The sequence below is a fragment of the Carcharodon carcharias genome, chromosome 6 (genome assembly GCF_017639515.1).
Source record: "Carcharodon carcharias isolate sCarCar2 chromosome 6, sCarCar2.pri, whole genome shotgun sequence".
NCBI classification, from domain to species: Eukaryota; Metazoa; Chordata; class Chondrichthyes; order Lamniformes; family Lamnidae; genus Carcharodon; species Carcharodon carcharias.
In genome coordinates this window covers 100,595,080-100,610,241 of record NC_054472.1, presented here as the reverse complement: position 1 = coordinate 100,610,241, position 15,162 = coordinate 100,595,080, and the positions used below count along the sequence as shown (strand labels likewise).

The 15,162-nt window shown below is 43.0% G+C and overlaps 1 protein-coding gene across 4 annotated transcripts in view; it reads left to right on the top strand.

Moving 5' to 3' along the window:
* The window catches only part of lyn (LYN proto-oncogene, Src family tyrosine kinase), a 100,315-nt gene that overhangs the window by 66,747 nt on the left and 18,406 nt on the right, over positions 1 to 15,162 (top strand). For all 4 annotated transcript variants that reach the window (XM_041189733.1, XM_041189731.1, XM_041189734.1 and 1 more), the window contains 2 exons: positions 6,148 to 6,330; positions 8,177 to 8,253. In XM_041189733.1, coding sequence (XP_041045667.1) covers positions 6,148 to 6,330; positions 8,177 to 8,253 — 260 coding nt within the window. The remainder of the gene's footprint in view (positions 1 to 6,147; positions 6,331 to 8,176; positions 8,254 to 15,162) is intronic.

Here is a 15,162-nt window from a genome sequence, read left to right as displayed (position 1 = left end):
AAATGGATAATCTCACACTTATCCATGTTAAACTCCATCTGCAAAATTTTGTCAATTCACCTAACCTGTCCATATCCATTTGTAAATTTCTTATTTCTCCATTGCAACTTACTTTCCCACCTATTTTGGTGTCATCTCCAAATTTAGCTTTAGTACCTTCTAACCCTGAATCCAAGTCATTAATATAGATTGTAAATAGTTGGGGCCCAAGGACTGAACGCTGTGGCACCCCACTAGTTACAGCTCACCATCCAGAAAAAGACCATTTATCCCTACTCTCTGCTTTCTGTTGGTTAACCAGTCCTCTATCCAAGCTAATATATTACCCCTAACTCCATGTGATCTCATCTTGTGTATTAATCTTTAGTCTTTGTTTCCATCGTTTAGAGACCTGAATATGTGTGCATTTCTTGAGGTGAGGATGTGTTGTTTGAATGATAGTGCATTATCATTCTAATGAACCTACATGTGATGTAAGTCAAGGATCCTGCAATGGATCCTAAACAATGAGGAACACTCTTATGTAGCAGGATAGCTTTAGTTTGCGTAGTACTGACACGTGCTCTAATGAGAGCAGTTCATAACGTAATATTTTGGAACTTTCTTTCCACTTTTTTGGGGTTTCTGTTGTACTGTTAGGTTATGATTGTTGGAGAGATCAAACCAAATTACACTTCAACAGCCTGTTTTCATAGTGCATTTAACTTAATAAAATACAGCTCCCACTTCCCAGGGACAAAACCACAAAGGAAGAAGAGTTGGAGGAATAATTGTCGAAAGGCAGGGGCTGCATTTTTCCAGCTCTGTGACGTTAAGCTTGGAAGCAGGGGACCCGTGGGGGAAACGGATCAGCTGCCCGTGAGGTGAGCTTCTAAAGAGCCCCCTGCCATGTGCAAAACTTCCTTCTGGCTTGCAGAGCCACTGGAGCCAAAGTCTCCATGCTCCATTGATGCGACTGCAATTACAGCTGCACCTGGTCCATTGGATGGATTTCCCATCCATTGCTATGGACCTACCACTCTAGATTTTGTTTATTTCTACACTGCTGTGCAATCCAAGGAGGGTACCTCCATGTTGAGATGCCCTCACAGTCTCCGACTTGCCTTTTGGCAGCACCCACCTCTTCCAGTGGGACCGCTGAGGCTCCGCAGCTGCCAGCCCTCTGCGCCTGCAGCATCAGGATGAACGCCATTTAGGAGGCCGTTTCCTGAAAGGTTACTGAGCCGGTCTCACTGCTGACAAGTGGGAGCTCGGGACCCAAAGCCCAAAGGAAAATCCAGGCCGTAGTCACAGAAATGGTTTTGAGGCTTTCAAAGGGAGTGGAGAAAGATAAGGCAGATCTGTTTTGTTTTTTTCTTAACCACCATATGCATTTTCATTTGAGTGCCAACGGCCAATGATCTGAAATTTTTATCAGTAGCCTTAATATTTAGGTAGGCTTTAGTAATATGCTGGAATAAATAACAGAAAAAAATCTTTGGATAAATCCAGTAAATAAGTAATTAACAATGCTTTATAGGTTATTTCTCTTCTTCGGATTGAATAAGTCGATTTCACTATAAATGAAATAAATAACAACAGTATGATACATATACATATATAATAGAAAATATGCTATCCATCTTCCCCTCACACACACTTTTTTCTTATTTCCTACCAGAGGGAGATATACAAACCCAAGTCTCAGAAATTAAATTTACCACACAGTAGTTGCTATTGTTGCAGCAGCTATATTGCCTCTGTGGCCATTGACACAGCAACTTCGATCTCCCATATCAATGCCCATATGACTATTCAGAAGAATGTCAGTCTGGAACCACCTTCTTCAATAGTAACGATATCTGTTTTTTATAGAATTTTTTTTTCTTAAGTTTTCCCTGTATTTGCGTTGCACTGAATTTTGATTCCCCATGTCTAGTATTCCATTTTTTTTCTTGTAGCCTTGTAGAGTTGCTCTTAATTTGAACCTGGATCTCTAAATTGCTCTGTTCTTCTATATTGCCTAGCTTTCCTCCATTTAATTTTTTTTATATCAAAATTTACCACCCCATTCTCACTGAACTCCATCTGCCACTACTTGCCCATCCCATCATCTTATTCATCTTATCATTGGCCACTGGAAGCTTCATTTGGCCCTCCAGATAATCTACTAAGCCTTGGAATTTTGGAGCATCTTTAAATATGAATGCTATTTAATTAATTTTATGAATTTGCAATCAGTAGGAAAGGCACACTACTTGAGCAACTATTTTTCATGCATACACTGGGTGCAGATTTCAACTCTGTAGAACCTCTGGGGCATTGTGGTTGAAACTGACTTTTCCGCAAGAATGTTCACTGCGCTGCTTCTGGTCTGGTCTGCACAGCGCCACCATATTCAGAGTAGCACTCGTGCAGGCGTTTCCTACATGCGCTTGAAGCAGCTAGATTGGGTCAACCCTGTATCTCTCACTGGCTAATGTGATGCTCAGTACCTTGGGCCATGTAGCTTTATTATATGAATTTGGACGTTGCTGAACAAGGATCACATGTTTACATGTAAGAGAGGGCCAGCAAAAGTGTCACTTAAAGAGACAGGCACTCAACTTGCAGGTGAAGTAAATTTGAAGAAATCCTGCTAATGTGAAGTTTCTGGAATACTGTAGAGTGCTGTGGTGAGTTCCTGGATTGTTATCCCCATCCTCACAGGGAGGAAATCAGTTTAGGTGACTTGCCCACACAAAGACTGCAACGGATATGGGAATACCAAGTCTTGTGCTTCTGGGTCTTGGATATGACTGGACGATGGAGCAGAAGCTGTAAATGGGGGAAAGCTCTGCAATGCCCAATGGCCTATTCCAACTTGGAGCCAAACTCGTTCATGCTTCTTGACAGTAATGGAAGGTTGTCTGGCATGGTCTGCAAGCCAACCAATGCATCCAGCGTCTCGGTAAACATGCCCATCAGAGTTCTCCTGCTGCCCATCAAGTTGTAATCTGAGCTCCTTGTAGAGGGACTGGTCTGTGACAACACCCTCCAGGGAGTTAAAAGGGAACCATCCTTTACCCCTGATGTGGCTGCATCCCACTCAGGCCTGGTGTCTCTCAACCTCCTGATCCCATCTCTGTACTAAGCCCTAAGTTACATGTAGTGCCAGTATCTGAGCTGGTGGCCGCGAGTGATTGATTGCACATACTGCTTTATCAAAGGTGTGGTGTTGCTTTCTCTCCTCTTCATCTTGGGGCTGCTGTGACTGGGCAAGTGGAAGTTCTTGGGTGTCTGAAAGCAGGAACTCCGAAGGGGTAGGTTGAAGTGAGGGAAGGAGGATGGGGTAGGAGATACGAGACCTGTGGTCACACGAGAAGCTTGTATTCATGCCAGATAGCTGGATGAGGGTCCTCGATGTGCTCAGCAATGTCGGATGCCATGGGCTCTGGTGCAACCAGTCCCATGGTGCTGAGACATGTCCTCCCCATGGCTCAGGAGATGATGGTATCCTTGCCCTTGCATCTTTGCTCTGTTCCCTTGAACTTTGTGCAACCTTGTCCTTCAAGAGAGATGGCAAAACATTACTGTGTAGCAGTGTTTGAGTAAAGCTGAATAGTTCAATGTATGTGGAGGCAATAGGAGATGGGTGTGAGGCTGGCATCATTTGAATGTGTGTGAAGGTGAGATGGAGTTTCTGGATTTTAAATATAAGTCCTGAGTGCCAGAAGCTGCTGCTGGGAGAGTGATGGGAGTTGTGTGCATTGAACAGCTTGAGAGGTTGGTGGGGCCGTGGATAGGAGATGTCATATGAAGATGCATTCACTGACCTTGACCACCCACATAAGGCCACGAGACTCCTTGTGACACTGCAGCCAGGTCCTTAAGTCCAGACTCCAGGAGTTGAACTCCCTGGCCAGCTGCTGCTAATCCCTTCAGAGAGTAGTTCTTGTGGGCCTCCTGTCTCCTGGCAGAACAGTGCTGTCACTCCTCCTGCCCACTTCCACTACTTTAAGGCTTCCAGCACCAATTTTGTGACCCTGGAGCCCTGTCTCTGCTCTGGTGTTCCATTTTCCATGTTTGAAATTGCGGCAATTGTATTCAGCAGCAGTTTCCTGTCATTCAGTGCAGTTTCTCTTCAAGAGGGACAGGCTGCCTTTAAAAACAGAAGTCTGGCTGCACCATGTACCAATGGCACATTGCTACTAGGTTCCCTGCTGAGCACAAAGATAAGGCCAAGCGGTTATGTTACAATTGTGAAAATCAGGTGGCAGTACCAAATATGTGTGCTGCCCCTCTTCACTGGAACTGGCAAAGCCAAGTCACAAATCATAATCCCTATGCCCAGTTAACAGCGTTATCCAATTTTAGCTGACCGCTTAATTATTAATTCACAAGCAATTGAAAAATTACAATTAAAAGTTTTAGATAGTTTTTGAATTTGTATAACGATTGCAGCGTTTTAATCTTCATTATAGTTGACTAATTGTAATAAAATTTTGTGCTTGAACCAACAGTGGAAGTGTGTGGGAAGAGCTAAAATAAATTGACTGCAAGGAGTTATTTATTCATGCATCAGTGGAAGCAAGTGGAGTGCATTCAAAGGCATGCAACCAAAACTGCATAAAAAATGAATATCCAAGAGTAAAGAGCAAAGAGGGAAATGAAAATGAGTATAGCTTGAAATGTTAAGCACAAGCAAGAAATCCTTTCACTGTCATACCAAAGAGGAGCCAGGGAAGAGTAGAGAATGGAGCAGAAATATGTTCATCCTATCCACTTTATCTAGGCTCCTAATTTACTCACTTCCAATTAAATTCCCCCCTCAGCTGCCTCTGTTTCAAGAAAAGCAACTCCAGCCTATTCGATCTTCCATAGCTAAAGTTCTCCAGTCCTGGCAACATCCTTGTAAATCTCTTCCATGCCCTCTATAGTGCAGTCCTGTGCTTGCTGTAATGTGCTGACTAATAAATGAATATTTCCTTATCATTAGGAGCAAATTTAACTGATATCTGAGCATCTAAAGAATAGAAGTTAACATGGTTTTGGTTGGATAGGATCCTCCATTCTACACATTGATTTTTCTTGTGGAAGAGACATCTCATTTAGACTATATGACATGGTGTTTGCAGATTTCTAAATAGCCTTTGAATTTCCACCTATTTCAGTAACAGTCTTTCCTAAGGAACTTTATCGAAGTATAACCTGGACAAGGATAAAGAATTAGCTGAAGGAAAGAAAACAATTCAAAAATGTTAGGATGTTCTGAAATGACTTCCACTAGGTTTGAGGCTGGGGCCTTTACTGTTCCTAATCTATAATAGATGATTTGGATACAGAAATCCAATGCAAACTCAACTTCACAGGTAATATTAACTTGGGGGAGGTGAAAAGTATTAAATAACCAGGGCCCTACAAAAGGAGTTGGATAAAATCTGCAACAGAGCAAGTAAAATGCACCAAGTTATGAATTCATAGGAAACTGATGTTGCAAATATATTATGGACTGAAGAAATAACTAAGGCTGAGGCAGGAAGAGGCTTGGACGTGACAGCAGATTTGGCACAAATTTAATTACTGTAGAAAAGTAATAATCAAAGCATAAACAAGTGAAGAGGGGACTCACAATGTATATCTCCACCACACTTTGTTTACTCAATTACACAGCTTTTCCTTAAGACTTTTCCCTGTTTTGTTGATCCTCTAACTACAAAGCTGTAATGAAACTCAAAATGCTTGACCTTAATCTGAAGATGGAGGTTGGGAACTCCTGTTCCCAATGAACTTTGGGCCCTTTTGCTGATGAGCTAGCCAGGAAACGGTGGCACATGTGCAGTTTGTTTATTTTACCATCTTCAGGCTAGGAACCGGCCCCGTGCAGAAGCAAGGAAGTGATATCATGTGAAACTGCAGGTCAGGTAACCTGAACTGCACTCATTCAAGAGTCAGGTGATTGTAACAGAGGGGAGTCAGATAATGTGCTAGGGAGAATGAAGGACCTTCATCTAGATGAATGAGCTAAACTGATTTGAGATGTCCTCCCTTATTTCTATCATCTATCTTTGTTGTCTTTACTACAGAGAAATAAATTGAAATTGGAACTTGCAGTTTCCCTATCAGAGAAATCATTTATAAATCTTTGTTAACAGCTTTCCTTACTATACTTGTATTCATTTTGTTTAGGTTACTATAAAAATTCTACAAAAGTAGCTGTGAAAACTTTGAAACCAGGCAGCATGTCTGTGGAAGCCTTCCTTGAAGAAGCCAATCTAATGAAGAAACTCTTACACGACCGATTGGTACGGCTCTACGCAGTGGTGACTAAAGGAGATCCAATTTACATTATTGCTGAATTTATGGCCAATGGTCAGTATAAACACCGGAATTAAGCACAATGTTTTTTATTCAGGGCTGATGAGCAGCATAAAACCTGGGTACTTAAATGTACAGCTTTAGAAGGCTGTTTACTGTGTGACAATCCAAGCAGGTTTGGTAAATTTGCCCCTGCTTATGTTTTTGCATCCAGAAATGAACCTTCTTATATCCATTTTACCCTCAATCCATCTTCAACTTTTTTATTTCAAAGTTTATAAGGAGGAGTGTGAGTGGTTTGAGTACAAAACAAATAATGGTAGTCAAATTAAACTGAAATGATACATGTTTCTGCAACGTCTTCACCTCTAAAGCATTGCCAAATATGTATGATAGTATGATATAATACATCTCTCTAGAATATATGCTGATGTAACTCATTAGCAAAAATATTGAAAGGAACTTTGAGAAAGAAAATTTCTTTGGACATATTTTGCATCTCCTAATTTGCAATCTAATGGAGTCTCGATATTTTGCCGAGTAAGGTGTTCTGCAGTGTACTATTGCAGTATTATCTATAATATAGTTAATGTGTGGTTGAAGCATTCCAAAGGTATTGCACCAATAAGATGGTGTGTGGCTCAGGTTAGGTGGCCCATTAAAAGTGCAGTAGGGCTCAATTAATGTTGTATCACCATTCCGTTGTAAATTTCTTATCCAGCCTCACTCTCATCAGTCCAAAGTAGATCGAAGTCAAAATAACTTTTCTATCACCCCTTCACTTGAGTCTTTAATCTCACTTGTCACCTGAATTGTACAGAAAGGATCAGAAATTATAATTGCTTAAGTGTTCTTTTGCCAAATCATTTTGACAAACTGTAATTGGAAGTGCAAATTCTCTTTACAAAGAGAATTGCATTTAAATGCCCTCAATACATCTGCTATTGAAGTGAAACTAATCTCATAATTGCATGTGGAGCAGTCATGTACACTGTAGCTGATTGACTGGCAACAAAGGTGTGTCCCTCTTAAGTTTCTACATCAGAAAGCATTATGAAAATTAATTACCTCCGCCACAGCTGAGCTGCATAATGTGAACCTTCCCAATCTTCATGAGTTGGAAAATGGCCTTTTGCCCGGCGTTCCCTTTTTCTGCTGGGAGGACAATCTTTCTTCCATGAAGAACATTGTTTTCTCACCCCATCTAGCCACTGCCCTGGTGTGGTAAATCTAGCTAACTGATATGGATGGGGAATAACAGCCCCTGCCCAGTGCTGATGAAATTTGGAGCCTGATTGAGGGACCTTATTGACCTTAGCCACCATCCACTGCTTCCCACCACCACCGCCCCCCCCCCAACCCCAGCCAAACATCTCTCTTTTCCCACCTCTTTCATCTTCCTCCAGTCCCTTCCTCACTAACCAGGTAATAAGGAGGATGAGGTATTGAAACCCTGGTGTTGCGAGGACATGCCAAACTAATAAATGGACAATGAGAAAGTATCGATGAGAAATGGCTACTTGGATTGTGTTATGTGAGCACCATCTGACTCAGGTGAGAATGCTGATACTGAGCCAAAGCTGACACTGTGACAATATACTAAACACTTTGAGGGCAGCAATTGGAATAACTCAAGTGCCTAGGTTGTAAATTCTAGAAAGGCTATAATCACATGTTAGAGTACTCTACAGTGATCTCATAATATATTTCTATAAATCACAGTTGAACTCCAAAAAATACTATTATTTCAGCATCCACTTTTAAAATGTCAAAGTTTACAGAAATTGGTTAAATTCCAACAATAAAAATGTTTAAGAGCTAATTGGAATTTTATCTATAATTGTTTTCTTGTTACTCTTAAATTCTTTATTTATCTAAGTTTTTAAATTTATAAATACAGGTAGTTTACTAGATTTCCTGAAGACAGATGAAGGGAGGAGGCTTATATTACCAAAAATGATTGACTTCTCGGCACAGGTGAGTTACAAGAAAATAAGTTTTTTATTTCTTAAATGGTTTGGCCCGTCTTTGTGTAGAACAAATCTTCAGATTGTTTTTTCTCTCAGTGCCACACTTCCATACGATAAATTCAAATTGGTTTCTGACATTACTATAGTGACCGTATTTCAAATAAAAGTACTTCATTGGTTGCAAAGTGCTTTGGGATGTTCTGAGGTCATGAAAGATGCCAAATAAATCTCTTTCCTTCAATATCTAGGTGCTTAGACCAGCATTTTGAATCTGTTGTTATTCCTTGTTTTATAAATCAGTATTAAAACATCCATCCAATCTCATGCTGGGCAAATGAGAGGTGAAAGAGTGTTAACTGTAAAATTGTGAAATGCGACCCAAATGCATTATATATGCATTTGCCACCATTTTTACATTGGCTGGTTGTGTGGAGTACTTGTGTCATGACTTGTTGAAGGAGGACACTTCATTTTAATAATTTTTTGTAAAAATCCAGCAGTTGGGAGCCTGATTAAAATTTAACAGCTGCAGATTGGGTTTCCAGGGTTCAGGAAACTATACAGCTAAATGGAGATGGGAGCTGTTTGCTGCAGAAGATAAATGTTTTTAAGAGCATTCCTTGCGAGCCAGATAAAGTAGAAGTGTTTCCCTGACCCCCTCCAGCAAACCTTCCACTGTTTCCAACCTCCTCCCCTGTGATCTGACTTTTTTTTTTCTCTTTCCCCTCCCCTTAACATGTGGTCTTTTGATTTTTCTTTCCCTCCCTATCGATCTCTGGCTGAAGCCACCCAGCTCCCCACCTAGCCAACCCAACAGTCCCCTGCTGCAACCTTCTGCAGCTGGCTTTCCTACCTGTCAGCCTGTCAATGTGGCTGGCTCCTGGACAGGAAATGTAATTATAAAAAATTATTTGGTCCTGTTATCATTGAGGATAAAGATGTTCGTGAAACCTGCTCCTCCAGTGAATTATTTAATTGTCCACCACCACTCTCGACTAGATGTGGAAGAACTGCAGAGCTTAGATCTGAACCATTGGTTGTGAGATCATTTAGTGCTCTGCCTATCACATGCTGTTTGGTGCGCAGGTAGTCCTGTGTTGAAGCTTCACCAGGTTGAACGTCTTTTTTAGATATGCCTGGTGCTGCCCTGGCATGCCTTCTTGCACTTTTTTCATTGAACCAGGGGTGACCCCAAGCTTGATGGCATTGATAGAGCAAGGGATATACCAGGCAATGAAGTTACAGATTGTGGTTGTGTACAATTCTGCTGTTGCTGATGCCCCACAGCACCTCATAGATGCCCAGTTTTGAGTTGTTAGATCTGTTCGAAGTCTATCCCAATTAGCACAATGGTAGTGTCACACAGCACGATGGGGATGGTATGCTCAGTGTGAAGGCGGGATTTTGTCTCTCAAGAACTCTGTGCGCAGTGATCAATCCTCCCAATATTGTCATGGACAGATGCATCTGCAAAAGGTAGATTGATGAGAATGAGGTCAAATAGGTTCATCCCTCGCCCACCTGCAGCAGGCACAGTCTAACAACTATGTCCTTTAGGACTCAGTCAGTAGTGGTGCCACTGAACCACTCTTGGTGATGGATTTTTTAAAAAAAATTCATTTATGGGATGTGGGTGTCACTGGTTAGGCCAGCATTTATTGCCCATCCCTAATTGACCTTGAGAAGATGGTGGTGAGCTGCTTTCTCGAACTGCTGCAGTCCATATGGTGAAAGGTACACCCACAATGCTGTTAGGGAGGGAGATCCAGGATTTTGACCCAGCGACGATGAAGGAGCGGCAATATATTTGCAAGTCAAGATGGTGAAGGGCTTGGAGGAGAACTTCCATTTTGTGGTGTTCCCATGTTGCTGCTGCCCTTGTCCTTCTAGATAGTAGTGGTCGTGGGTTTGGAAGGTGTTGCCTAAGGAGACTTGGTGAGTTCCTGCAGTGGAGGGAGTGCATGTTTGTGGATGGGGTGCCAATCAAGTAGGCTGCTTTGTCCTGGATGGTGTTGAACTTCTTGAACTTTGTTGGAATTGTACTCATCCAGGCAAGTGGAGAGTGTTACATCAATTCCTGACTTCTGACTCGTAGATGGTGAACTGGCTTTGCGGAGTCAGGAGGTGAGTTAACACACTGCAGGATTCCTGGCCTCTGATGTCTGACCACAGTATTTATATGGCTAGTCCAGTTCAGTTTCTGGTGAATGGTAACACCCAGGATGATGATAGTGGGGGATTCAGTGATGGTAATGTCGTTGAATGTCAAGGGGTGATGGTTAGATTCTCTCTTGTTGGAGATGGTCATTGCCTGGCACTTGTGCGGCACGAATGTTACTTGCCGCTTGTCGGCCCAAGCCTTGATATTGTCCAGGTCTTGCTGCATTTGGACATGGATTGCTTCACAGTATCTGAGGAGCCATGAAAAGTGCTGAATATTATGCAATCATCAGTGAACTTGTGGAAGGAAGGTCATTGATGAAGCAGCTGAAGATGGTTGAACCTAGGACACTACCCTGAGGAACTCCTGCAGTGATGTCCTGGAACTGACATGATTGACCTCCAACAACTACAGACATCTTCCTTTGTGCTAGGTATGATTCCAATGAGGAATTTTCCCTCTGATCCCTATTGACTCCAGTTTTGCTAGGGCTCCTTGATGGCGCATTCAGTCAAATGCTGTCTAAGGAGCCTTGGTGAGTTCCTGCAGTGCATCTTGTAGATGGTACACACTGCTGCTACTGTGCGTCAGTGGTGGAGGGAGTGACTGTTTGTGAAACGGGTGCCAGTCAAGCGGGCTGCTTTGCCCTGGATGAGCTTCTTGAGTGTTGTTGGAGCTGCACTCATCCAGGCAAATGTATTCCATCACATTCCTGACCTGTGCCTTGTAGGTGGTAGACATTGATGTCCCCCACCCAGAGTCCATTCTGTGCCCTTGCCACTCTCCGTGCTTCTTCCAATTGGTGTTCAACACGGAGGTGTACTGATTCATCAGCTGATGGGGTGTAGGTAGTAATCAGCAGGAGGTTTCCTCGCCCATGTTTGACCTGATGCCATGAGGCTTCATGTTGTCCAGAATCAATGTTGAGGGTTCCCAGGACAATGCCTTCCTGACTGATACTACAGAATGTGTTTGAGATAACTATACTTTGTTCTTTTCCTCAATAGTTCTATAATTTTACTTTCTGCTTAGAAAAGATAAGAACACAAGGAAAGCCAGGGATTTTGTTACACTGCCACACTGCAGTTAATCCCTCTGGTGCATTTTCTCTCCTATTATAACATTTTAATTATATTTTGTGTAACACAAATGGGCAGGAATTTTTGGAAGGTGATGTTTTCCACCCTGCCATAGTTGGCAGAGAGCGCATCCCCACTGATCACAATAGCTCCACAGCCATTTAATGCTCAAAGTAGCATTCATTGGCTGGATACTGGACTTCCATCCCTCACTTGGGCAGAAGTCCCACCTTAGAGCTGCTGGTCAATCTGATTTGGTTGGCAGCTCTGTACACTAGTCCCCGCAGCACCAATAGCACAATGGCCACAAGCAATTCCCAGACTCAAGTCCTGAAATTCAAGTCGAGCTAAGTGTGGGTGGTCTCACAGTGGGATGGGGAGGTGAGGCCCGGGAAGTGCCAGGTGGGGAGAGTTTGGGGGTCTTGATGGAGGGGCGGAGGAAGTAGCTAGGGGTGGGGGCAAACCTTAAGGGTGTTGCACCTAATATGGAAAGGGGGCCCTTGAGGAAGGCAACACCCTACCCGCTCCCAACTCCCCCCCCCCTCCCAAATAGCACCTGCAGCCCAAGCAGGGTGACATGGTGAGCCCCCTACACCTGAATTCCTCCCACCAGTCTCTTGGGGGAGTGATGGCATAGTGGTATTGTCACTGGACTGGTATTCCAGAGACCCAGGGTAATGCTCTGGGGACCCGGGTTTAAATCCTGCCACAACAGATGATGGAATTTGAATTCAATAAAAATCTGGAATTAAAAGTCTGATGACCATGAAATCATTGTTGATTGTTGTTAAAAACCCATCTGGTTCACTAATGTCTTTTTTAAGGAAGGAAATCTGTCATCCTTAACTGGTCAGGCCTACATGTGACTCCAGACCCACAGCAATGAGGCTGACTCTTAAATTCCAACTGAAATGTCCTAGCAAGCAGCTCTGTTGTAACAAACTGCTACAAAATCACAAAAAAGGAATGAAACCAAAACGACAACCTCAGCCCTGTCGATACTGCAAAGTCCCCCTTACTAACATATGGGTGCTAATGCCAAAATTGGGAGAGCTATCTCAGATTAGTCAAGCACCAGACCGACATAGTCATCCTCACGGAATCATACCTTACAGATAATGTCCCAGACACCACCATCACCATCCCTGGGTATGTCCTGTCCCACCAGCAGGACAGACCCAGCAGAGGTTGTGGCACAGTGGCATACAGTCGGGAGTCCTCAACATTGACTCCGGACCCCATGAACTCTCATGGCATCAGGTCAAACATGGGCAAGAAAACCTCCTGCTGATTACAATGTAACGCCCTCCCTCAGCTGATGAATCAGTGCTCCTCCACGTTGAACATCACTTGGAGGAAGCACTCAGGGTGGCCTGGGTGCAGAATGTACTCTGGGTGGGGGATTTCAATGACCACCACCAGGAGCGGCTTGATAGCACCACTGCTGACCGAGCTGGCCAAGTCCTAAGTGACATAGCTGCTAGAGTGGGTCTGTGGCAGGTGGAGAGGGAACCAACATGAGTGAAAACCATACTTGACCTCATCCTCACCAACCTGCCTGCCACAGATGCAACTGTCCGTGACTGTGTGGTGGCCACTCCCACTGATACTGTCATTGTGAAGACAAAATCCCGGTTTCACATTGAGGATACCCTCTATCGTGTTGTGTGGCATTACCACCATGCTAAATAGGATAGATTTCAAACAGATCTAGCAACTAAGACTGGGCATCCATGAGGCGCTGTGGGCCATCAGCAGCAGCAGAACTGTACTCTAACACAATCTGTAACCTCATGGCCTTACATATTCCCCCCCCTCTACCATTACCATTAAGCCAGGGGATCAACTGTGGTTCAATGAAGAGTGCAAGAAGGCATGCCAGGACCAGGCATACCTAAAAATGAAGTGTCAACCTGGTGAAGCTATAAAGGAGGACTACTTGCATTCCAAACAGCATAAGCAGCAAACAGTAGACAGAGCTAAGCGATCCCACATCCAACGAATCAGATCTAACCTCTGCAGTCCTGCCACGTCCAGTTGTCAATGGTGGCGGACAATTAAACAACTCACTGGAGGAGGAGGCTCCACAAATATCCCCATCCGCAATGATGGAGGGGCTCATCACAGCAGTGCAAAAGATAAGGCTTAAGTATTCGCAACAACCTTCAGCCAGAAGTGCCGAGTGCATGATCCATCTCAGCCTCCTCCGGAGGTCCCCAGCATCACAGTTGCCTGTCTTCAGCCAATTTGATTCACTCCACGTGACATCAAGAAACGGCTGAAGGCACTGGATACTGCAAAGGCTATGGGCCCTGACAATATCCTGGCAATAGTACTGAAGACTTGTGCTCCAGAACTTGCCGCACCCCTAGCCAAGCTGTTCCAGTACAGCTACAACATTGGCATCTACCCAGCATAAAATTGCCCATGTATGTTCTGTACACAAAAAGCAAGACAAATCCAACCTGGCCAATTTCCACCCCATCAGTCTACTCTCATCAGTAAAGTGATGGAAGGGGTCATGATCAGTGCTACCAAGCAGCACTTGCTTAGCAATAACCTGCTCACTAATGCCCAGTTTGGGTTCCGCCAGGGCCACTTAGCTCCTGACCCTCATTACAGCCTTGGTTCAAACATGAACAAAAGAGCTGAACTCCCGAGGTGAGGTGAGAGTGACTGCCCTTGACATCAAGGCAGCATTTGACCAAATGTGGCATCAAGGAACCCTATCAAAACTGGAGTGAATGGGAATCAGGGAAAACTCTCACATAACACAATCCTGGAGATGCTATTATCATAATCTGTACCATGTTGAAAGAAGTCAGAAGTTGTTTGGCTGCATCTCACGTTTTTTCTAAATTAAATTCAAAAGGTACTTATCGATGGGGAAGGCTACATGGCCCATCATAGTTCATCCATCCAGAATAGTCCTACACTTCCCATTCTCTTCCCCCTCAACCCCAATTCCCACTCCTTACTCACCTTGCTACACCTAATTATTTCATTTTTTTTCCTCATGCCATTGTGCTGAGCATTTTACTTATTTGGGAGTTTTACATAGCTAATGTCATCCAGTCACTATTGGTCATAGTTCACTTTCCCTACAAAAAGAGAGCTGCAACATTGTTTTTTTTTATAAAGATTAATCTTTGGTTCAGCCTCAAAATCTTAATTGTAATGCAGCTTTACTTAAAAGCTCAATACAGTTTAAACATTCTTTTCATCTCTAGTGATAATAGCTCATTGTTACTGCAGTTTGTTTTAAAAACAAAATAAACCATAATTCATTGTTTCAAGAAGGGCCTCAGACTCTGAGTTTTCAGCAATGTACTCCAGCAACATTTTCCATTTCCAGACTTTTGCAATTGGTAAAAACAGACAAGAAAACATTCCTCTTGAGTTGACAGATTTGTAATATGTGCAGTGGCCTTGAGTTCCAACATAGGCTCAGACAACTTTTACTGGAAACTGTTTATATTTTACTGTTCTGCTACAAGCATTTCCTGTTAAACACATATATAAAAATAACAGTATAATTCAGTCAAACAAAAAAATTCTGCTTGCCAAATCAAAATTTTGTGCCTGAAGGCCTATTATTTTAGGCCAGTGAGTGGTTACTAAAATTATGCTTGCAAACTTACACAATTCTTAGTTTGGATATTGATTTTATTTCTGA